This window comes from Dipodomys ordii, unplaced genomic scaffold, assembly GCF_000151885.1.
Source record: "Dipodomys ordii isolate 6190 unplaced genomic scaffold, Dord_2.0 Scaffold26, whole genome shotgun sequence".
NCBI classification, from domain to species: Eukaryota; Metazoa; Chordata; class Mammalia; order Rodentia; family Heteromyidae; genus Dipodomys; species Dipodomys ordii.
This window is the reverse complement of record NW_012267242.1, coordinates 15949818-15974270: the sequence shown is the minus strand read 5'-3', so window position 1 is coordinate 15974270 and position 24453 is coordinate 15949818. Positions and strand designations below refer to the sequence as shown.

At 51.5% G+C, this 24453-nt stretch overlaps 1 protein-coding gene across 1 annotated transcript; it reads right to left on the bottom strand.

The window, feature by feature from the left end:
* Positions 1-1052: 1052 nt before the first annotated feature.
* On the bottom strand, positions 1053-22881 carry Lmna (lamin A/C). The gene is made up of 12 exons (XM_013015275.1): positions 22284-22881; positions 8233-8389; positions 6614-6739; positions 6170-6340; positions 5869-5994; positions 5159-5379; positions 4846-5068; positions 4055-4162; positions 3821-3940; positions 3346-3435; positions 2355-2621; positions 1053-2047 (listed from the first exon to the last, which is right to left on the bottom strand). The coding sequence occupies exons 1-12, from the start codon at positions 22637-22639 to the stop codon at positions 2021-2023; spliced, it is 1992 nt and encodes a 663-aa protein (XP_012870729.1). The 5' UTR covers positions 22640-22881; the 3' UTR covers positions 1053-2020.
* Positions 22882-24453: the final 1572 nt, after the last annotated feature.

Here is a 24453-nt window from a genome sequence, read left to right as displayed (position 1 = left end):
ATGATGCCTGGCATCAGCTACCTTTTTGTTCAGAAGGGAGTATGTCACAAGAGCATAATGTCACAATGCTGCCAGACCCTAGGATCTCTGCCACCTGCTATGTGACCTTAGGTACATTTACTGAGACTCCATTTTCTGGGTCAAAGGGGACAATTAACTACCTCTCAAGACAGTATAAGGGTTAAATAAGATAGTGTCCAAACCTGGACAAGAAAGTCCTTGAGATTCTTATCTCCAATTAACCACCAAAAAAGCTGGAAGTGGAGCTATGGCTCAAGTGGCAGAGCACTCGCCTTGAGCAAAAAAGCTCAGGGATAGCACTCAGGTCCTGAGTTCAAGCCTCAGGACACACACACACACACACACACACACACACACAAACGTGTAACTAGAAAGGATGAAGAAAAGTGACTAATACAGCTCATTTTCCCTGTTGGGGGCTAGTAGGAAGCTTCCCTTGGGTCGGTTCCTCATACCAGGAGGCCATAAGCCATCTGCTCCAGAGGCTTCTACTTTTCCTGGCTCATCCCTTTGTCCCAGCAGTGAGTCTTCCGACTCCCACTGGAACTTCCCTGAGGACACGCAATGTGTTGTCTTGCTCATTTCCCTTTCCCTCAAGCCAAGCATAAGTTGGTGCAAAGGGACATTAACTGCCTTTGCAAAGTAAGCTCTACTTTCTGCCTGCCCCCTTTGCTGTCTTCTTCATCCATCCTTGCCTAGGTTCTGAATGACGCCATTCTCAGATTGGGTCCATATCATGTCTTTATATTCATGCTCAGGCAGGGACTCCCATTTTGAAAGTGCTCCCTGGTTGGAGGTTAGGAAGGACATGTTCTCCTCAACTCTGCCTCCAGTGTATGGGAAATTCACATGGCAGTCCTCCCCCTGTCAGCCCAGAGAGTATCAAACATGCATTGTGAAGCAGGGGAGCAGCTAGTCAGCAATGAGCATGAAGATGAGGTGACCATGCGGCACTTGTGTATGTGTGTCTACCCCCCCCCTCGGGACACATGGAGACGCCCATCAACAAACAGACACCACAGAGCCGGGAATAGAAACAACTAGTGTATTGATTTGGGGAGGGGAAAAGGAGTGCAGATGGGAAGCGGGGAGGCAGGAGGCTCCTTAGTGTTTGCCAGGTTAACTACTGCCATAGCCCTCTACTTCTCTCACCTTCCTCCTCTTCCTTCAGTGGGGCTCTAGCATGGTCTCGCACTTTCCAATAGTCTTCCTCTTTCTCCTCTCCGCACCCCACTTGACTTTGACCTCCAGTGCCTGGACAGAGCCACTGGGACTCTAAAGCTGGGAGAAGGCAGGCTTCCCTCCTTCTTTCATTCCCCTTTTTTTCTACCTCCCATCTCAATTCCCATCTCTTGTCTAAATAAAATACAGAAAAAGCAAGTGCAGCTTGTACCTGGGAGAATGGACTTGCCCCGGGGGTCAGGGGAAAGGGTGGGGACTGGGGACAGGGCAGGGGGAGGAGCCTCAGCCTGGTAAAGCAGAACCTGGAGGAGACCAGGCCCTTGGGCCTAGCTCAGCGGTTCTTCCTTTGGAGGCTGGTCTGGCAGTGAGCCAGCTGTCTGCAGGAGGCTGGTGGAGACAATTCCATCCTGCCTCTTAGGCACCATGTCTCAGGGTCCCCGGGGCGGGGGGCAGCAGCCAGGGCAATAAAGCAGAAACTAAGCTCTGTAAAAGCACCCCTTTCCCTTGGCTCCTAGAGGAAGCCCTCTTTGGTTTTAAGGCAGATGTAGTAGAGTTTCCCCAGAATCAGGGAAAGGAAGGGGGAGAAATTAGCATTGAGATAAAGGCGCTTTTTTTGTTTTGCTGTGTTTTTCCTTCAGTATAAAACCACTGTAGAAAATAACTTCTCTTAGAAAAAAAAAATATATAGAAGAAAACCAAAGGGGATATTTTTCTTTGGCTTCAAGCCTGCTCCCATGAGGCGTTGGGCAGGGGGTAGGCATGAGGTAAAGAGGAAACAAGTAGCTTCCATCCCTACCCCTGCCTAGCAGGTCCCAGATTACATGATGCTGCAGTTCTGGGGGTTCTAAGAGAGAAAAGAGGGGAGAGGCATGAGCTTCAGCACCTGGGTCCATCCTCTCCCTCCCTCATCCCAGGAGGGGGGGTGTCCTCTCCTCATCCCTCACACTCTAGCCCTGCGCTCCAGTCTGGGGGCTCAGACAGGAGAGACAGGACTCAAGAGTGAGATGCCCCGGACTCTGGCTGCAGGGGTGGGGGCTCCTACTCCTCCGGGCTGCGGAAGAGAAGGCACTCCCCACCAGAGGGCCACTTGTCCTAATGTTCAATGACCAAGATTCTGCCTAGAGGAGGTGGAGGCAACTGAGATGACTCACCTGGGTTCGGGGGCTGGAGTTGCCCAGGAGGTAGGAGCGGGTGACCAAGTTGTCCCCGAAGCTGCCACCCCCACTGCCCCCCACACTGCGGTAGCTGCGAGTGACTGTGACACTGGAGGCTGAAGAGCCAGAGGAGATGGATCCGCCCACCTGGGCTCCTGAGCCGCTGGCAGATGCCTTGTCGGCTGGCTGCCCACAAGTCCCGCACAGCACGGTGCGTGAGCGCAGGTTGTACTCGGCAGGATCCCCCGAGCTGCAGTGAGAGCCCTGGGGAGGAAGACAAGGCTCAGGCGGAACAACTGACTCCCAGGGACTAGGCTGTGGAGGCTCCCAGCCACTGGGCAGGAAGTTGGGGTTCTGCACCCAGGGAAACCATTGGGCAATGGAGACTGGGGGGAGGGAGGGTGGGCAGAGGCTGGGAGGAAGGACATGGAAGGCAAGAATGGTCAGGAAGACTTAGGGACAAAAAGATGTCGCTTTGATTCAATTTTAAATCCTCTAAGCTTAAGAGGAAAGTGGGGGAGAGCAAGCTTACAGGACAGCAGACATGCAAAATTAACTTGAGAAGGGAAAGGGAATGAAAGAAGACATTGTCCCAGGTGCAAGGAGTGAAATGAAGAGATTGGCATGCAACAGGACTCTGGGAGGGGCCAAGGAAATGCATGCAACAGGACTGGGGGAGAGAGGCGGGGCTTGGGTGCCCCACCTCTGTCCTCCCGTCCGCCCCTTCCCAGGAGACAAATCTAAACCCTTGTTCATTGCTCCTGTGGGAATAGTTCCACTCCCCTCCTTACCAGAGAAGGGAACCCAGACACCTGGGTTCCCTGTTCAAGGTATAGGGAGGAGAGAGAAGAAAGGCCAAGGCAGCAAGTGAAGTTCCAAAACATTCTTTAATAATGAAAAGACTTTGGCATGGAAGGCAGGGAAGGCTAGCTCAGGCCTGGCTGGGTTTCCCGCTGCAGGCTGAGCCTCAGCGGCGGCTGCCACTCACATGGTGATGATGGAGCAGGTCATCTCCATCCTCATCCTCGTCATCCTCAACCACAGTCACTGAGCGCACCAGCTTGCGCATGGCCACCTCCTGCAGGGACAATGGACAATTAGGCCTGAGGGTTGGGGGTGAGGTCTGGGAAGGGATGTGCCGCATGTTCCTCCATCTTGTTCACCTGGTACCTTTCTGTGTGGCCTGTCTTGGGGAGCCTGCTGCTCATTCTGTCCTCTGTGGTACTAAAGCTATGAAACTTGCTTGCATGGCTCTATCTCTTAACAACCCTCACTGGCTAACTTACTCCTGGGAGAGTTTGGGGGGGGACGGATTTTGGTTTTGGTTTTGGTTAGCTCACTGGAGATGAATCCCACCTACACAGAGAGCTCAGGGAAAATGACACTTGCGTTGGTAGCTTGCTCCAGTTTTTGGCCACGAAAGGGAGCTTTGCCCAACAAGAGGCCAGGGACAACATACTCACTTCCCCAGTGGAGTTGATGAGAGCTGTGCGTAGACTGTTCCCACAGCCCCAGGTATTCTGCGCCTTCCATACCAGGTCAGAAGGAGGGCTATGAGTGGCCCCAGCTCCTGAAGCCCAGACCTGAAGAAAGACGATTAGAGAAGGTTGCTCATTTCAGTGTCTCTGTCCTAACCCAATCCATCCCTAAGTCCACTCCAAAGGTCACCCCAGAATCCTGAGCATCCTACCACTCACCGTCACCACCTGCCCAGCTTTCAGAATGAACTTTGGTGGAAAGCGGTAAGTCAGCAAAGGATCATCTCCATTCTGGCGCTTTATCTGCCAGCTGCCCATAGACTGGTCCTGCCAGGAAGTTGGAGGAAAGAAAAAGAGGGTGGATCAAATCAGCTCTTAAGTTCATCTCAATTGCCAAGGTAGGCTGAGTATTGTGATTTACGCCTGTAGTCCCAGATGCTTGGAAAGCTGAGGAGTTCAGAATCAGCCTGGGCCTCTTGGTGCTACCCCCATCACAAAGTAATAATAATAGTGGACTAGGAAGGTGGCTCAGTGGTAAAGCGCTTGCCTTGCATGCTTGAGGCCCTGGGTTCGATTCCTCAGCACCACATAAGCAAAAAAAAGCTGGAAGTGGCGCTGTAGCTCAAGTGGTAGAGCGCTCGCCTTGAGCTGAAGAGCTGAGGGACAGCGCCCAGGCCCAGAGTTCAAGCCCCACAACCGACAAAAAAAAAAAAGAATCTTACAGACTTTGCTATCCTGGCTAGATTTCAACCATGATGCTCAGACCTCAGTCTCTTGAGTAGCTAGGATTACAGGTGTGAGCCACCAGCACCCCACTACCCTGATACTTTCGTATTTCATCTTCCTAACATCTCAGATACTTAGGGACGGCTAGTCATCCTCATTTTACAGATGAGGAGAATAATGCTCGCTGAGGCTAAATTACTTGGCCGATGTCTCACAGCCAACCAGTTCAGGAGCTAGAAGTGAAACTCAGCTGTGTTCCATTAGACCCTGACCTAGGAGCCTACCTCATTGGACTTGTTGCGCAGCCGCACGAACTTGCCCTCTTCATCCACCTCCTCCACAGCCACACGCCCACTGGTACGAGCATGCTGGGAGAAGCTGCTGCGGCTCTCGGTGGACTCCAGTTTGCGTTTTTTGGTGACGCTGCCCCCACCCTGAGTCTGGGATGAGTGGGAGGAGGTGCGGCCACGGCTGCGCTGCGAAGTAGGGCTGGGGGACAGGCGTAGCCTGGGGAGGGGAGACAGGACAGGGGGCTTAGTCAAGGTCAGTCAGAGGCCAAAGGCCACTGTCAGAACCTCCTAGCTCCTCCAGGCTCACCTTTCCTCCTCGCCCTCCAGGAGCTTGCGGTAAGCATGGATCTCCATGTCCAGAGCCAGCTTGATGTCTAGCAACTCCTGGTACTCATCCAGCTGCTGCTGCATTCTGGCCCGCATTTCAGCCATCTCCCGCTCCTTCTCCGCCAACAGCCGTCGGCTAGTGTCCCGCTCCCGGGCCAGGGAGTCCTCCAGGTCTCGAAGCTTAGCCTCCTTGGCTGCCAGCTGGGTGGGGGGAAGAGGGAAGTGAAGGTCTAATGAGCACCCAAGGGCCCAGAGTATGGAGGATTGTGGGTAAGGTATAGGAGCACCTGGACCCCTCCAAGATCTTCGTGCCCATAGCAGGTTCTAATGTGGCTGTGGCCAGTGAACAGGAAGCCCTTGCCAATATCTAACTGAAATCTCATTCTGCGGCTAGACCCCATCTCCTGTCACACAAGACACAGCCAGCTAGAATAATAAAATAGGAATAACACAAAGCTCTTAATACCTCACAGTGCACAGTGTTATGGTAGGTCTGTGAGTTAGGGAGGATGTGAATAATCTCCATTTCAAACAAAATCAAAGCTCTAAATCCCCGGCCCTCTCTCCCATCTGTGGTCCTTTGAGCCTGTTCTGTCCCTCCATTTCCCCTTTCCTCTTCAGGAGGCTTCCATGTCCATCCATATCCACCCAGAGGAGCGGCCCTTGGTGGGAGGAGTGAGCTGGGCTTACCTGCTTCTGCAGCTGGCTGAGCTGGGCCGAAAGGCTGTCGATGCGAATGCGGGACTGCTGCAGCTCCTCATGGGCAGCTCCGACGAGATTACTGTTCCTCTCTGCAGACTGCCTGGCATTATCCAGCTGCAGGGAGCACACAAAGTTAAGACTACATGGAAAGAAAGGGGGTCTGTCTGAGGACAGCATCAGTGCTGCACCTCAGAGCCTCAGCCACGATGAGCTCACTGCCTGGTACCATCTGACTGGTAGTAAGGCATATTCCAGTGTGGCAGGGAGGAAAATGGGGACGAGCAAACACCTTGGCAGAATAAGTCTTCTCCAACTCCTTCTTGTACTGTTCCACCTGGTCCTCATGCTGGGCCCGCAGCTCCTGCAGGGCATCTGCCAGCCGGCTCTCAAACTCACGCTGCTTCCCATTATCAATCTCCACCAGCCGGGTCTCATGGCGGCGCTTGGTCTCCCGCAGCTCCTGGAAGTGGAGAAGCAAGGAACACAAAGACCAAAGTCAGAACTGGTTCCTTAACAGCTGAGATCCAGAAAGCCAAGCTTCCTCCCCTGACCTTACCCATAAGACCCTGTCAGCCCTACTTTAACCTGGGTGATGGCCATTCCTCACTCCATTCACACAGGTTCAGGGGTTCAGGCAGATGAGTTCTGATCCCCAGCTAGCTGATCCCTACCCCTACAACAGATGTCAATCACCACCTATCCCAGCCTTTGGCCTACACAGCACACTCCTCACCTCACTGTAGATGTTCTTCTGGAAGTCTAGTTCCTCCTTCAGGGTCTGCAATCTGTTCTCAGCATCTACCCGCCGCAGCATCTCATCCTGAAGTTGCTTCTTGGCCTCACCAAGGGCTGCCTCAAGCTGAGAGGAAGTAGATAGAGGTTAAGGAGAGGGTTTCCAAGAATGAGCTGGAAGGAAGCTGAGCAGGGGCTGTTCCCAGGAATCCTTTCTACCTGACTAACAGGTCCAGGGGTAGTGATGGCTATGGGTGCCCATGGAAATAAGGCTATCCACTCATTCACATTAAGTAGTCTGGGGCAGTACTGTGCTGCAGAACCAAAAATAAACCCTCACCATCATAAGGCTTCCCTGCCCTGGCATAATACAATAGTTTCCATAGAGCCAGTGCCGGTGGCTCACGCCTGTAATCCTACTACTCAGGAGGCTGAGATCTGAGGATCACGGTTCAAAGCCAGCCCAGGCAAGGAAAGTCCATGAGACTCTTATCTCCAATAAACCACTAGAAAACCGGAAGTGGCGCTGTGGCTCAAGCGGTAGAGCGCGCTCACCTTGAGCTGAAGAGCTGAGGGATAGCACCCAAGCCCACAGTTCAAGCCCCATGACCTACCAAAAAAAAAAAAAGTTGCCATGAAGAAAATCTGCACAAATGGGAACATGAGGAAAGGAACCAAAATGTACCTGTTGGGGTAGGGGATCTGGGAAGACCTTCAATAGGCTGAGGTTTCAGGGACCAGGGGAGGGGCCCTGTCCTGACTGCAGGGACAGAGACATGTGCAAAAGAAAAGTAAGAGCTATGAAAAAAAGGCACATGTGTGGTCTGGGACTTCAGGAAGATTGGCACTGCTAAAGCCTAAAGTACAGGTGACTGGAAGATGGAGCTATACCATCAGGTGTGGCTGGGGCCAAACCATGAAGAGATGGCCTATCTTCACTGACAAGAAGCTCTGAAGAAGTCTGAGTAGGGGAGCATCCGTTGAAATTGACGTTCACTTTGGAAAGTGCAGGCTGGTCAGTATAGCCAGGAGGGCTAGGAAGGGCAGAACTGGAGAAGGATCCAGCCTTGGTTGAAGGATCAGCCTGATGGGTTTTTCTGGGATCTTCATGATATACTATGGGAGCAGGGCATGGGAGGTAGAGGCTTAGCTTGCCAGTTCCCTCTAAGCAGACCAGAAACTGGGAATAAGCCAACTTCTTCAGCTGCCCTCGCTTGCAGCATGAGGAATGAGAGAACAGTGTTTTGAAAGTGAAGGCTGTCATACATATGCAAAGCATTATTAACATACACCCCATCCGTAGCCATTATCTCCCTTCATAGCCAGACTTCCCCGCTGTGGACTTGTACTGCACTCTTCCTTTCCTTTCAGAGGTGAAAACTGTCATAGGAAGGCCCGGAGGGGAGGGGAAGCCAGGCACAGTTCACTGCAAGGTTAAATGGAAATTACTCTGTACTAGATTCTGTAAGTGGCCCAAGAGGGAGAGATGGTCAGGATGAGCAAAGTGATATAGTATGGTTCTGGGACTATGTGACAGGTTCAGACCAGGTACGTCCACCGGAGGCTGTCGGGGTAATTCATCAGGTTGGGACCATGGGAATGCCGGACAGGATAGCCTACCTTGGCCACCTGTCCCCGCAGATCATGCAGCTCGCCCTCCAATGTGCGTTTCTCACTGAGAGCAGTGCTCAGTGCTGCCTCCTTGGAGTTGAGCAGAGCTTCCAGATCCTTGAGCCGGGCCTGGGCCGCCAGCAAGTCACCTTCCTTCTTGGTGTTGCTAAGGAAAAGAGGGAAGAATGGGTTTCAGAGATGTGCATGTTCCCGAGGTTCAATGGAGGATGACTGCCGTTCTCCTAACTGCCAGGAGAGGGCATCCATGCACTACATTCTTCGCATCTGCTTGACTGGGGTTTAGCTCCCAGGATCCCCCAAAAGCCCCTTCTTAGCTTTCCACCCTTCCCATGACTCAGAACTCAGGAACGTGCCTGGGGCCAAGGGCAAAGCTAGATCCCATGATAAGAATGTCTCCCTCTCTGGCCTCCCATTCCCTCCAAAAGAGACAGGGGCACCTTTGTCTCCAGTCCCCTTCCCACACAGGGCCTTAACTTTCTCCTCCCTGGACTCCACCCATTTTCCATTCAGCTAAGCTTCCCACCCTCTCAGAAGACGGACAACAGAGTACTAGGTTCTCAGTCCTGAGAGCCACGAAGTCCCTAACATTTGAGTCCCAAAGGTACTGGTCCCTGTCCTTGTCCTATAGAAAGGGGATTGGAGCGTAGGAAGACCTAGGACATGAGGTATGGTACTGAACTTTCTTTCTTAGGACCCAGTCTGGATCCTATGATCAGGGCAGAGCAGAGAGGTTCCAGCCTCCATTAGGGCCCTGAGAAAAGTCTAAACTTGAGCCATCACCCTTAAGCCTTGCAACTGGCTCCAGGTGTGGCTATTGGGCCTCCAGATCCTGCCTTAGGCCTCCTCAGACCTCCAGGTCCGTGGGCCTCCTTGTTCCTCTAAGTAGGCAAAACTTTAGCGGGACCCCACCACAAAGACTGCCTTTGCCTCCCTCGCCTTCTGGATTGTTTTTGCTGGTGAACTGAAAAAGAAAAATAGAGAGAGAGAGAGAGAAGGAGACACTCTATTCTCTAAAAAACAAAAACCTCAGAGGACCCCAGGAACTTCCCCAACATTACAATCGCTTCACAAATATATAGTGAACGAGTCCGTAGACACAGAGAAAGATCCAAGGGCCGGGTTCCAGCTGCCATCTCTAGCACATCCAGTCCTCCTCAAGTACAAGCCCCCCAGGGCAGGCAGGAAAAAGGAAAACCCAATGTGGGCAGGCCGGAAAGATCCACGCCTAGAAAGAGAAGCCTGGTCCTACCAATGTTTTGCTATCACAAAAGCCTTAAGCTCCACGAGGTCCTGCTGTTCACCGTGAAGCTAGAGAGAGAAGGTTAGACTCTTACACAGCGATTTTACACAGAGCCAACTGGACTGCACTGGTTTGGAGAGGTGTAGAGGGACACCCAGAGGAACAGGGGAAGGGAGCTCCCCAGCCTATGTGCCTGTCCACCCCTCCGGACAATTTGCTTAAGGTGACTGTGTCTGTCACTGTGGCTTCTCCTGCAGAAAAAGAAGCCCTTCCAGAACCAGATGTCTCCCCTCCTCCGTCTCAGCCTGAAAAGCTAAAAATAAAGTCAAAAACCCAGCTCAGGTTTTGGCTGCCATCCGGCCCAGCCCCTGGCTGGGAGCACAGCCCCAACTTTCCATGACTTCAGAACTTTTCCGAAGCTCAGGCAGCAGCAGGGGGAGGAGGCAAAATGAAGAAAAACTGCTGGTAAAGTGAAGCGACCCTGCAGACACAGACTCTTAGCTTCCTGGACTGACTCCAAGACTGGCTTCCCAAAACAGGCCTCTCCACCCTCAAGGCCAATGGACTGCAGATGGCTGTGTGTAGACTCAGAATTTAGAGATCTAGAGTCCCTTCTCTAGACCTCCTCCATTTACAGATAAGGAAACCGAAGCACAGAGGGTAGATGGCCCTGTGTCAAGGGCTGCAAACCCATGCAGGCAGTGTTCCCAGTCTATTCTGGTCACTGATCTAGGACTCCTCTGCATTTACCTCACTACCTTCCTAAGTCACAATGTCTACACAGAATGCAGAAGTCAGGAGGTTGAAGAGAACAGACCCTGTGCAGCACATTCCCTGGCCCAGCCAGACATAGAGGCAGGAAGGAAGAACCAAGTCTTATGGGGATCTCCTCCCTAACCTGCCTTCCCATCCACCAGTGAAGGAAATTCTAGGATTCTCTTTGGTGATAGTTTCCTCAATAAAATCCAGTAGATCCTAAAATGTACAGTATCTGTCCTCTGGGATCTTATGGTCCAGCATATGTACATATATTTTTTATATTTTTTTGCTGGTATCAGGATTTGAACTTGGAGCCTCAAATTCTCTTGGTTCAGCTCTCCCACTATCACTTGAGCCATGCCTCCAACCTGGCTCTTTGATGGTTATTTTTGGAGCTAATCTATTTAGAGACTTCTCTGGCTTTGAACTGTGATCCTCCAGATCTCAGCCTCCTAAGTAGCTAGGATTACATGTGTAAGACACAAGCACTTGGCTACAGGGTTGTCTCATTACATTCTGCCACTCCCAAAGTTGGTGGTATTTGTAATTGTAATAATATACAGTTGTGTGTTGCTTAACAATGAAGTTATCTTCTAAGAGGTGTCATTAGTTGATTGTGTCATCATGTGATCATAGTGTGCTTACACAAACAGACAGCTGTCACTAGACAACAGATAGAATCTATGGGACAATGCAGAACCACTCTTTATAATCTATATGGTGAGTTGTTAACTAAAACACCATTATGTGGTGCATGATTGTCAGAACAAACACTTATTAGAGCTTATCATGTACCAGGTATTGCTCTAAATATTATAGCGCCAACTCAGTTAATCTTTACAGCCACCCTCGGAGGGTATAATTACTATGTAACTGTGGAAACTAAGGCAGAAAATGAGCTTCACCCAAGGACTGCAGCAGGTCGATAACAGAACTGGAGTTCCATGCTGTGTCAGTGCCACACATGCTATATTAGTCGCCAACTAAATTAAGGGGTCTGTTTCTCTTTCCATCTTGGACGTTTGGTTAGCTTTGGAGAGAGACTAAGAGGACTAAGATACAGCCTGCAGATGAGAGCCATCATGTGCAAAGGGAGGTGAGCAAGAGCTTTTGTGGTTTCCTTAGTCAGAAATGGGGAGCTCCCCCCCCACACAATCTGTGGGGAAGAAGCCACTATCACCCATGGGCTCATGACTCAGACTTCTGAAACTGTGGCAAGGGAGCCACTGGGCTAAGCAGAACCTAGCCTCTCCTATCTCCTCCCTAGTCCTGCCACTACCAAACACCATTTCCTTCTTAAGAGAGGTGCTCATACCTAGCAGGGCCAAAACAGGTACTGGCTGGCACTCAGCCCCTGAGTAGTGGGGCTGCCCAGGCAGCACTGAGGGTGGCATGGGGGAAAGCTGGACACATGCTCAGCACGGTGGCCCTGGTGCTGGTTTGGCAGGGCTGACAGGGTGGGGCAGGCCAGAGGAGGTAGGAAGGGGTGGGGGCCTGGGGATCCTCAGGTGACTCATGTTCAGACAGACAATACCAGGGCAGGGGTAGGGAAATCCTCTAGTGCTCACAAGGGAGACCCTGCTTTGCTGAGTCCTGCTCCAGGCCTGGTGCCATGCTACAGAGGGCCAGCTCTTCCTGCTCACACATCCTCCATGTACCCCAAGCACAGGAGAGGTTGAATCCCAGATGCTTTTGGAAGCAAGAAGGGCAGGGCATCCTGTTTAGCCCATCCCAAACCTGGCAAGTCCTATAGCTGAAAGGGGGTGGTGGGGAGTAGAAGGGGGAAAAAATAACGCAGCTGGGCATGGCAGTATGTGCCCAAGCCGGTAGTCCCAACATTCAAAGAAGGCTGAGGCAGGAGGAGAGCAAATTCCAAGCCAGCCTGGGCTGCCTAGCAAAACCAGATCTCAACAAAGAAAAAGATAAAGGTCGAGTGTGGCAGTCAAAGAAGAGCAAGGCTGAGATCTGCTGGGCTGAGTCTGGCAAGTAGGGAGTCCGGCTTCTTTCAAGGCTGCTTTGGGGAAGAAAGGCACCAGTGCCCACAAAGACGCTGGGTGGGCACCCTGCCAGGCCTGGGCTCTGACCCGCCCACTGAGTCATCCTCCTTAACCCAGCACAGATGCCAGATATGGAAGGCAGGCGGCCGCAGGCCTGTTTGGGCCTGGTTGCCAGGAGCAACGTGCTAGGCCTGGCGGGAGAGGCCTGTATTTCCTCCCCTGGCCTGGGAGAGGGAAGGCGCCACAGCCTCCAGACCAGCTAAAAATAACAAGTGGGAGGGGAAGATGGACGAGGGGCGGGGAAAGAGCCAGCCCGCCCGGCACAGGCTCCTTTTGCACCCGTTTCGCCGGGCCGGCCAGACCGCCCATCCCGCAGTAGCCCGGCCTCACCAGCTCGGAGTGTTCCCCATGGCTGGGCACGCAGTCACCTGGGGAGGGCAAAGGTCTCAGAGCCCCTGGGTATTTCCTGCCTCACGCGCGGAAGGGCGCCCCCTGTGGCTGGGCAGAGCTGGGGGGCTCCCAAATTCCCAAATAGACCGGATAGACCTCGACCATCACCCTAAGCGCCAGAATTTTTGTTGTGGTGGTGGTTGTTTTCTGTTTGGGTTGTTGCTGTTGTTGGTATTTTAGCACTAGGGAGACTGAGGCAAGAGAATCCTGTTTAAAGAGAGAGGCTGGGTTGTATGTAGTTCTGTGGTAAAACGCCTAACCAAAAGGAGGTCCTGGATTCAGTCTCCAGGAGAAAAAATAAAAGGGGGGAAAAAAGTTTGAGAATACTTGGGCTTGGCTACATAGGAAGACCATGTATTTAAAAAAAAAAAGGCCAGACACCAGGGGCCCTTGCTTGTTATTCTTGCTACTTAACAGGTTAAGATCAAAGGCCTCCCAGGCAGGAAAGTCCTTGAGACCCTTGTCACCAATTAACCAGCCAAAAGCTAAAAGTGGCTCAAGTGGTAAAGGGCTTGCCTTGAAAACAAAAGATCAGGGACGGCACCCAAGCCTTGAGTTCAAACCCCAGGACCAGCACCCAAGAAAAAAATATAGTAATTTCCTTTTACTTAAAATTGTATGTGCTGAGAATTCCAGCTTGAAGCCAGCCCAGCAGACTCTTACCTCTAACAATATCAAAAAGCTGAAAATGGAGACATAGCTCAAGTTGTAGAGCTCTTGCCATGAACAAGCAAGAGCTCAAAATCCAGAGTTCAAATGCCAGTACATATATGTGTGTGTATATGTGACCTTTATAATGCATATTCACTATAGATAACTATACATTTGATTCATCCCTTCATTTTTTTGTTCAGCAACTCCCCCCTCTACTTTTTCCCTCCCTCCTTCCTTATATACCCATTCTCCATACCTCAGAACTCAGGCTTTCCCTGATTCTTTTAGCTAGTGTGTTACCTATGGGGTCTGAGGCTTTTTCCATATTTCCTCTGAATACCTTCAAGGTGATAGTTCATATGCTCAGGGCTGCTATAGAGACCTCCTCCGGGGCCAATTTCTGTAATTTTACAGATAAAGAAACCAAGGCCTGGAGAAAGAGCAGACTCAGATACTAAAAACCTGCTGACCCGGTTACCTGAAAATATTCATAGCAGGCTGAACATAAAAGGCAGAGGTGGTGGTATATCTCAGTGATAGAATACACACTTAGAATGTATTAGGTCCAAGGGCTGGGAAGTTGGCTCAGTGGTAGAGTGCTTGCCTTGCATGCCTGAGGCACTGGGTTCGATTCCTCAGCACCACATAAACAAAAAGAAAAAAGCCAGAAGTGGCACTGTGGCTCAAGTGGTAGAGCACTAGCCTTGAGCTGAAGAGCTGAGGGACAGCGCTCAGGCCCAGAGTTCAGGCCCCACGACCGGACCCCCCCCAAAAAATTTTTTTAAAAAACACAAAAGAATGTATGAGGCCCTGTGTTCAATCTTCAGCAAGAGAAAAGAAAGGGAGGGGAGGAATGGAAAAGGGAAGGGGAAAGGAAAGAGGAAAGGGAAAAAAATGGTTGGGTGTGATGGCACACATCTGCAATCTCAGCACTCAAAAAGGTGAAGTGGGAGAATCTGAGTTCCAGGTCAGCTCCGGCGACATAGCAAGATCGCGTGTTAAAAAAAAAAAAAAAAAAAAGAGGCACAAAACAGGCAAGCTCAGCCAAGAATAACAGCCAGACCTAGTTAGAAGCCTCGCTTTCTGCCTTGCTGGGAGACTCCAAAGTAAAAAGGCCTAGTGAATTCAACACTTCTGTCCACCCTCAAATATCACACACATCCACAACTGTGTGCTATCACTGTGTGCTTGGTTTCTTGGCTGGTCTGTGGGTCTGTGACCACTTTCAGGTAAGGGCAGAATGTGGGTAACCAGCTTCCCCTCTCTGATATTCAAGGCACTGGCTCTGGAAAGGAGACTTTGAAAACAGGAACAGAGAGGAGCAAGCATTCCAGAGACTTAGAAACCTCTGGAGACTTCCCCAAACCTCACTCTGTGAAGTTCTGAATGTTTTCCACTTGGAGAGCCCATGGCAGGTGCCCTGTATGGATACTCCTGAGTTCCCCACACAGGCACATGGGCCTACAGCTGGCAAGACTCTGTTTCCACATGCCTCCTGAGCATGACACCCGCCAACCATGCCTGGGGTCTGAAGGCTCTCAGATCACCTTCCAGAGCAGCCAGACTCGCAGCTGTCCTCCCTAAAACAAAGCCAGTCTTAATTCCTGCAGAGGGAGAGACTGTGGAAGGGGGCAATGGTGCCCAGAGGGGGCTAGGAGGCTTGCTGACATGTTCAGACAACTCCAGCAGAAGCCCTGGATCTGGCAGGGGGCCAGGCCTGAGTCACAGCTGCTGGGTGTATCAACGTGGCATTGTACAGTGGAGAAGTCTAGAGCCAGAGGCTAGGGCCCAGGGGTCCTGGAGGATATAGGCAGCGGGCCTCTTCACCAACTCCATTCTGCAGAGTCCCCAGCCAAAGTCTACTTCTCATTTTACTAGTCCAGTTCTCTAAAAATCATTCCTGTGTTGTCACAAAAATGCAAGGGTGGGCCAAGAGAAATGAGCAGGAAGGTGGAGCTGGATAGCCTAAGAAGTCCTAACTGGGGAGAAAGGAATGCCCCTGGCCAAAGGGTAGGGTATCCTCACCAGAGGCTCACTCAGCAATCCCTTCTGGGGACTTATTAGCCTCCCATCTGGTGGCACGTAGTTATTAGCTTCAACAGCTCCAGGAGAGAATGGGAGCCACACCCCAAGCTCAGGACAGGAAGTGAGGGAGGGCCTAGAAGTTCTGGTCTCGCTGCATTCCAGCTAAGCCTGGGGAGATGTAGCCACCTCATCCAGCCAGCAGGGGTGGCAGTGGAAGAGCTTATGGAAGAAGTCTTTTCTATCCCGATAACCTCCTGGCCACGCCCCAGAGCATGGACCCCTCTCCCACCCCACCCCCAGAATAGTCTCTAGCTCCCCTATGCCAGCCCTAAAGGAAAAACAATTGTCCTCCACCAAAAACACTCTATGGTCTCTCTTGCTGTAACCTGAATGGATTATCAAGGAAAGCCCACCCTTCAGTCAACTCTTCCCGATTGGACAAGCTTTGAGTCTGTGGTCACTCTGCACTCTGCCCTCTACCGTGACTCAGCTCCCATGCTGGGCCTGGGATCCTAGCCAGAATTATTCCTGGCTACAGCATGCAGGATTCTGGCTTTCTCTCTCACAGCTAGACTCTCCACCAAGTAGGGGAGACCCTCATTCCCCCAAACTGCCCTCTTTCTTAAGGGACTGGTAGGGGACAAGACCTCCTCATAGCCTAGCCTCAGGTTAGGGAAAATGGGCAAGTCAAGGTCGCTGTGCACCTCCCTCTGGCTCCAGGCTTGTGGTCTCTAGTCACATATGCTCTTAGCTGGCCAGCTCAAGATACTGTTTTCCTCTAGGGCCTCTCTTCCAGCCCCCAACTCAAGGGAATCTCTGCCAGTCAGTTGTTCCAGGGCTGATACTCCCTGTCCTGCTACATGATACAGCCCTTTGCACTGTCCGGAAAGGAGAGGCAACTGAAAGAGAATTGTCCTTTCTTACCAGCCACAAAAACAAAGCATATGCCAAGAGAGCAATGTCCCAATACTTAACCATTTCTGTCTTTGGAAAATTGAGCACTAGTGGTTTTAATTCCACCACTGTGGGAAATAATTCTAGTGAGAATTCTAGTGGCTACTATATTCGCATTGATTATATTAGGTTTACTACTAATACCTTAGTATTTTGAAGGTCTGTTTTCTTGCTCTGTACTACTTTGTACTATTGTACCACTTTGGAAACTAAGGAATCTCTGGAGATCTTCTGCTTTAACTCACTTTTCTTATTATTTATTTATGTATTTATTTTTGAGATAGGGTCTTTGATATTCAGCCTAGGTTGTCTTTTTTTCCTTTTTCTTTTTTTTTTTTGTGTGCCATCTGGCTTGAACTCAGGGCCTTGGTGCTGTCCCTTAGCTTTTGTGCTCAAGGGTAATGCTCTACCACAGTGTCATTTCGACATTTTTGGTAGTTTCTTGGAGATAAGAGTTTCATGGACTAAAAAAAAAAAAGAGTTTCATGGACTTTCCTGACTAGGCTGGCTTTGAACTCAGGTTTCAGCTTCAGAAATAGTTAGAATTACAGCATGAGCCACCAAGGCCCAGGAAATCCAGACAGGGGAGGCTATTAGCTCAAGGCCATATAGCAATTTAGTGACAGAGCTAAGCCTGGAACTAGGGACACGGACTCACACAATCTAGTTTTGTTGGTGAATCATGCTTACTCTTACTAAGGGACAAAAGATCCTGCGACTTTCACAATGTCTCCAAAGAATGTTAGAGCTTGGTCCATGTCACCTTTCAGTATACTTCTGGGAGCCTAGGAAGAAAGGATGAAAAGAAGTCTCTTGTGTCCTGGCCTCTGAGACCTCAGGTTTGGCTTCTGCAGCTGCTAAGTAGTGAGAGGCTACAAAAGAGGAGGGAGGAGAAGGGAGCAAAGGGCACAGTTGGTGGATGAAGGCACTCCTAGCAGTTGGCATCCCAGCTGTCCCAGGCTTTAGCCTTTACACTGTGCTGTTAAATCACCGGAGGCAAGACTAGCACAGGCAATGGTCTCACCCAAGCAGTACTCCTGAAGGGCAGGGACAGACACTAGGGGGCCCTAGTGAGGCTTGACTCTGACTTCCCTTGGATTCCTTAAGACTTCCCGGCCTAAGCTTTTTTCTTTTTTCTTTTTTTTTTTTTCCGTTCAGTGACAAGATGGATTGGTGTGAAGGAGGCAGGAGAGTTAATACCAGGAGGCATCCTCAAAAAGCCCCACTGCCTGGGGCTGGGAAGGTGGCTCAGCGGTAGAGTGCTTGCCTTGCATGCATGAGGCCCTGGGCTTGATTCCTCAGCACCACATAAGCAAAAAGAAAAAAGCTGGACGTGGCGCTGTGGCTCAAGTGGTAGAGCGCTAGCCTTGAGCTGAAGAGCTGAGGGACAGCGCCCAGGCCCAGAATTCAGGCCCCAAAACCGGACCCCCCCCCCAAAAAAAAAGCCCCACTGCCATTAACCTAAGGAGCACAGGCTACTTCCAATCTAGGTAATTCTCATGACAGTTTTGTTTTGTTTAACTGGTAATGGAACTTGAACTCAGGGCGTGGGCACTATCCTTTCACTTTTTTTTGGTCAGTAGTGGGGCTTGAACTCTGAGCCTGGGCATTGTCCTGAGACCTTCGGCTCAAGGCAAGCACTCTACCATGCAAGCCACAGTACCACTTCCAGTTTTCTGGTGGTTAATTGGAGATGAGAGTCTCACAGACTTTCCTTGCCTGGGCTGGCTTTGAACCTTGATCCTCAGATCTGAGCCTCCTGAGTCGCTAGGATTACAGGCATAAGCCAAGGGCGCCTGGCTTGTACCTTAGTTTTTGTTTGTTGGGCTTTGAGCTCTGGGCCTGGGCGCTGTCCCTCAGCTCTTCAGCTCAAAGCGAGCACTCTACCACTTGAGCCACAGCACCACTTCCGGTTTTCTTAGTGGTTTATTGAAGATAAGAGTCTCACAGAGTTTCTTGCCCCAGCTGCCTTTGAACTGTGATCCTCAGATCTCAGCCTCCTGAGTAGCTAGGATTACACGCATGAGCCACCGGCACCCCTGCTCCTTAGCTTTTTTTGCTCAGAGCGAGCACTCTATCACTTGAGCTACACATCCACTTCCAGCTTTTTGGTGATTAATTAAAGATAAAGGGTTTTAGGGGGACATTGGTGGCTCAAACCCATAATCTTAGCTAATTCGAAAGGTAAGATCTGAGGATAGCAATTCGAAGCCAGTCTAGGCAAGAAAGTCCAGGAGACTCTTATCTCCAATTAACTACCAAAAAAGCCAGAAGTGGAGCTGTGGCTCAAATGGTGGACTAAGAGTCTTGACAAACTTGGAACAACACTCAGTCCCTGAATTCAAGCCCTAGGATTTAGACAAACAGACAGATAGACAGACAGACACACACACACAGAAAGTTTCAGAGACCTTCTTGCCCAGGCTGTCTTCAAACCTCAATCCTTAGCTTTCAACCTCCTAAGTAGCTAGAATTATAGGAATGAGCCACAGGTGCCTGGTTGTGTGTGTGTGTGTGTGTGTGTGTGTGTGTGTGTGTGTGTGTGTGTGTGTGTGTGTGTGTGTGTGTGTGTGTTTAATGGTATTCGAGTTTGATTGAACAGGGCATCCCCACAAACCCCCTAACCCCTACTTGCTAGACAGGCATTCTACTGCTGGGCTATGTCCTTAACCAAGACAATCTTAAGACCTGAATCCCAGTCTCCCACAGTTCTTATCTCATGACCTATGGCCTAGTAGAATAGGTACAGACTAGGGCAAAGGCTATTGATCAGTGTTAATAGGACATTGACATTAGAAGTGTCATTAAGGCACCAGAGCCCCAAAGCCTCAGCCACCCCTCCTTACCTTACCCCCAGGGGCTTAATGAAAGTCAGAAAGCTCAAGTCCTTACTTATCACCCCTTGTATGTCATGGGACAAGCTTTGCTATTCCTGCTGTGATCAGAGCCTCCATGAATCTGCACCTGCATTTTCTTGCCTGTCTACATGAGGGCTGAATAAGGCGGGCAATCCAGGAAGTTGTCCAGCATAAGGGCCTCCTGAGGGGAAGAGATGCTTCTGCTTTGAGGGCATGGGATCTCCCCATTTCGGACTCAGCTTTCCTCCAGTGGTTCTGTTTGTAAAGGCATAGACCCTGGCACCATTCTGCAGCCCAAGCCATTACTCTAGAATCAAATTGGTATTCTTTTACTTGTGCACAATGCCTGTCCAGCCCTGGTTCCAGACTACACCCGAGATTCTACAGAAGGAAGCAGGGAACAGAGCTTCGGACTGCAGTGAGAAGAGGGACAGAAGATACAGACATTCAGGCCTCCATGCCTCCCTTTTAAGGTATCTGTGGTCTCCACCCTGTCTCTTTGGTCTCTTGTAAAGCCACCAGGATAAAAGGAAGGAGGAGACCGCATGAGTCACTCACACAGCTGTCCGGCCTGTGGTGAGGCCCAGCTCCAAACCTGAACCCCAGGTGGGACTTCCCTCATGCTTTCAACCTTCCCATTCTCCCCACACTGAAGTGTCTAAATCCCTTGGGTTCCAGAAGAAAGGAAAGAGAAGGGGAAGAGAAAGATAGGGGAAGGGAAGGGAAGGGAAGAAAAGAGGAAGGAAGGGAAGGGAAAGGAAAGGAAGGGAAGGGAAGAGATAGGAAAAGGGAGCGAAAGGGAGGGAGGGAGGATTTTTTAAATAATTTTTTATTTTCTCTAAGTAGTTGTACAAAACAGTATATGAATACAAAGTGTCTGATAATATTGTCAGGAAGTGGGGTTTTTTGGGGTTACATTATAACTAGACAAGAAGGGACCCCAAATTCCTGGGTGTGGTTGAGGTACCCAGGCTGAGCCAAGGATTGTCACAAAATCTCACAGATAGCTCTGCATCCCAACTCCAAGTCTGACCCTGACCTCTGAGTTCTAATTAAACATTAAACTAGAGACCTTCTTTCCAGGCTTTCGTGGGAGGAGTTGGGACAATGTCTTTTTCCCTTCCCCAAACTGTTCATTCTAGCCATTTCTCCACATCAATCTGAGCACCACAAATACTAAAACAAACAAGAATCCTGGCTTCTCTTACTGTGGACCTAGGAGGACAGACACCCCAACCTGAGTCTTCTCTATCCCTCCTCCACCAGCCTTCAAGATCCAGGTGTTCAAACCCACCCCCTTTTCCGGAAGCACAGCCTCTCCAGTTAAGATCGTTGGGGAAGAATAGAAGCAGGTGGCTAAATATAACAAGCACACACATCACCCCCACTTCTACCCCATGTGCTCATGCACACATACACACATGCCTGGTGTCCCAGGCCTGGACAGCTGCACCAGGAGGCCCAGAAAACTGACTGGCATGGCTGGTCAACCAAGAGGCTATAGACTCCACAGACCTCCATCCCACATTGTTTTCCCAGCTCTTTTATGAATATCCTTTGTAGAGATGGGGAGCAGGGAGCAGTTGATAGTTGAGAAGAATAGTTTAGAACACTAATTAACTCACTGGGACTTCCTTACCTTTCTTGCTAACTTGTTTATACCGCTAATGGAAAGAGCAGGTGATCCCCTTTCAGAAGAAATAAAGGTTGACCCCATCTCCCCATACAACTATCATCCATCCTTCAGGAGGCTGATGAATCTGCCATTGATCACCTGGGGCTATTAAGGGTAGAATGACCATTGTTACCTAGAGGGGCTCCAGGAACAGCATGAGTTTAAAGGTAATTCAAAGAAAGAGAGAAGGAGGAGATGTTAAAGCCATCCAGTCTGTTAAGGATCTCCAAGATCCCTCAGGACTCTTTGGCCTGGATCTACAAAGAAAGGGGCGCAAGGAGAAGGAAGCCAAATTATTAAGGGCTGAAAGAAGAAGGCCTAAACTTCCAGGCTTCCAAAGGCTTTTTTAGAAAAGAAGGTGGAGTCAAGTAGGGTGGGGTAGGGTGGGGCAGGGATGGGTGAAGTAGGAGTGGCCTAAAGCTTCCAACGGCTGGATTTCAAAAATGTCACTGTATTCCAGCAGTTTAATAAGACAAAGATCAAGACGTCAGAGGTTGAGGATGAGCCAAAGCAAAGACTGCTCTAGCTTGGTTGGAAAAAAATAAAAGTGGCTCACCCCAAAGAGGGAGGGAAAGACAGAGCCCCCAGCCTTCGAAAGACACCAGGCAATGGGCCAAGTGAGGGGGATGCCCCAGACCAGGGCATAACACAACTTCCTGAGCTGGGAGCCTCTGCCCTCAGTCTCCCTCCCTCCTTTGCATTCCTGGGTCAGGCAGGCCAAGGGCTGTGGGAGCTGCGGGGGAGCTGATCTCCTGGTGATCTTCTGGTGGGCCTGACAGAGCCCCAGCGAGGTCCCAGGCATTCACGGGGGAGGGAAAGCTGCCCGCCCCTTAGAAAGAACCAAGGAAAGGTCATGCCAAAGGGGCCATCACCATGCTCCTGGCAGAGGACAAGGGGGCTGTCCTGCCTTGGTGACTCTTCTCCAGCACCACTGGACAGATGCCAGCCTGGAACTCAGTCCTAGTGGGCATCATATGTTCAGAGCCAGCTTGGATAAAGTTGGCACAGTGCCAAGCAAGTTATAACAGAACCCTTTCACCCATTCCACTGGGCCGCTGGGTGCCCAGAGTTCCAAGACCTGGCAGGGCCAGTTTTGCCCTGCTTCTAGCCCTTACCCCAGGCTGGGAATGGCTGTTAAATTCTCATCCTGATAGAATGGCGCCTAGTCACCAGCCTTTACTTGCCCGGGATGCCCCCAACCGGCCCCTCCCAGAGACCCCTCCCCTCTCGGTCCCGGCTTGACAATTCCCCTTGGCCGTGCCAGTCACAGGCTTGGGGGCAGTTCTGGAGAGGGAGGAGACTATACAGCTAAGTTATCAGCTACCGGGGGCCCTCCGGCTCCCTTGCTGGAACCGGCCCTGGGCGCCCGGCGGCCCGCCCGCCCTCTCCACCCCGCGCCAGGCACACCGCCACCTGGCCCCACTCACCGCGCCTTGAGCTCCTTAAACTCCTCGCGTACTTTGCTCAGCTCCAGCTGCAGGCGGGCTCGCTCCTTGGCCACCGAGTCGAGGGTCTTGCGGGCGTCCCCCAGCTCGGCCTCGTAGGCCGCCTTGATGCCGGACACCTCGCGGCTGACCACCTCTTCAGACTCGGTGATGCGAAGGCGCAGCCCGGCATTCTCCGTCTCCAGCGAGCGCACGCGATCGATGTAGACCGCCAGCCGGTCGTTGAGCTCTTGCAGGTCCTCCTTCTCCTGCAGCCGGGTGATGCGGGTGGGCGACAGCGGGGTAGAGCTGGCCTGCGCCCCGCTGCGGGTGGCGCGCCGCTGGGACGGGGTCTCCATGGCCGGCAGGTTGGCAGTGCTGCCCTCGGGGCAGGGGTCCCGGGAAGGGCACGGGGTTCACACCGAAGGACAGAGACTGCTCAGGGGCGGAGCGCGCCGGGCGGCTGGCTCCTGGCAGGCGTGGAGATCGGGGCCGGGCGCTGTCAGACCTCGGGACCTGGGTTGGCTGGGGTAGCTGCGGCGATCCCGCGAACACTGAGTCACCGGCGCCGGGGCAGCGGCTCTAATAGGTCCTCCTCTACTGGGGGGGAGGATCCACTGCTCTTAAAGGGGCAGTCACAGGCCGGTAGGGGCAGGGGCAGTGGCATGGGCAGGGACAGGGGCACGGGCGGAGGCGGAGCAGTAGCAATGGGGAGGGGCCAGGACCGCTGTGCGGTGGCAGTCCGGTCCCGCCCCCTCCTGATCACCCCTGTCTGCCTGGCGTTCGCCCGTCTTGATTCTCCGTGTTCTCAGCTCCAAGCTAGCTCCCACTGCCTCAGGCCTTCTGGAATAGAGTGCAGAGCCAAGGGATGAGAGTGGGTGCGCCAAGGGCAGGGCTGAGTGGAGAGGGGAAGTGGGTGCAAAGCAAGAAAGAGGACCAGGCAGGACCAGGGAGCTGGTCAGGAATGGGGGGAAGGGCTGAGGCTGGTGCCCATCCGAGTGACTCACCCTCTTCCAACGCTGGCTCCCCCTTCCCTCCCAGTAGTAATAGTGAGTCACCTTTCCCCCAACCCCCACACGTGGGCTGCCCATTCAAAGCTGCAGCTCAATATGCCAGGAGTTGGGTGGGGAAGGAATGTCTGAGTTCCTTGCAGGGCTGTGAAGTTTTAGAACCTAAATTCCTTTGTACCCTCAGTTTTGGAGCACGGACCAAAAATCTTCAATTCTTTCTCAATTCATCTTCCTTCAATAACAAATATTAGGTCTTAGACCCAGCAGCAAATCTCAGTCCCCCAAAGAAAGCCAAGAATAGGTCCTAGGAACTGTCTCCTACCTCCAGCCTCCTTCCTTTGAACTCAGGCAGTTGGCAAAAAAATGATGCCTAGGTTCCTCCCCTCAATTTCTTCCTACTGCTTGCCCCACCCAATGCGCTCCAACACTGTACTTATTTTTTTTTCCAGAACTGTACTTATTTTAGTGGATAATTTAAAACAGATACCAGAGCTGTGTGTGTGTTCGTCACATTGCCAGGACACCAAGTCCCAGATATTTGTGGTTCTAAGAAGGGCCTGAAAGGGGGAGCAGAGCCCAGGCTGGCCAGTTAACATAGGGGCTCCATCTTGGTTCCAGCCAGAAAGGGAGTAGTAGAGTAGTAGCAAAGATGGGAATGTGGCTTAGTGGTACAGTGCTTGCCTCGCATGAATGAAGCCCTGGGCTCAATTCCTCAGTACCACAGCAGCAGAAAAAACTGGAAGGGGCACTGTGGCTCAAGTGGTAGAGTGCCAGCCTTGAGCAAAAGAAGCTCAGGGACAGTGCCCAGGCCCTGAGTTCAAACCCCAAGACTAGCAAAAAAAAAAAAAAAGGAGAAGATGAAGAAGAAGACGAAGAAGACGAAGAAGAAGAAGAGGAGGAGGAGGAGGAGGAGGAGGAGCAGCAGCAGCAGCAGCAGCAGCAGCAAAAATCTCTCAGCCTTGATTGATAGCTGGAAAGCCAGCACCGTAGGTCTGATTTGCAGTGTTGTGGAGGGGGTTGGGCCAGGTCATCTCACAAAGTAGTATCACTATGGCCCCCTAGGCTTTCTTCCAGGCTCTGGAACCTCCATACTCGGTTCTCATCAAAGACCCCCCCCTTAATCCACCCTCTGCTAATCCTGGTTGAGACCCCAACAGCCACTG

What these genes read in the sequence shown, in the direction of transcription:
- Lmna (XM_013015275.1), bottom strand. Translation starts at nt 22,639, where the DNA reads ATGGAGACCCCGTCCCAGCGGCGCGCCACCCGCAGCGGGGCGCAGGCC. An exon ending in TCAGCCAGCTGCAGAAGCAG is followed by an intron (nt 5,380 to 5,868) that starts GTAAGCCCAGCT and finishes CCCCCCACCCAG; the next exon opens with CTGGCAGCCAAGGAGGCTAA. An exon ending in TGCGCAACAAGTCCAATGAG is followed by an intron (nt 4,163 to 4,845) that starts GTAGGCTCCTAG and finishes ACTTCCTGGCAG; the next exon opens with GACCAGTCTATGGGCAGCTG.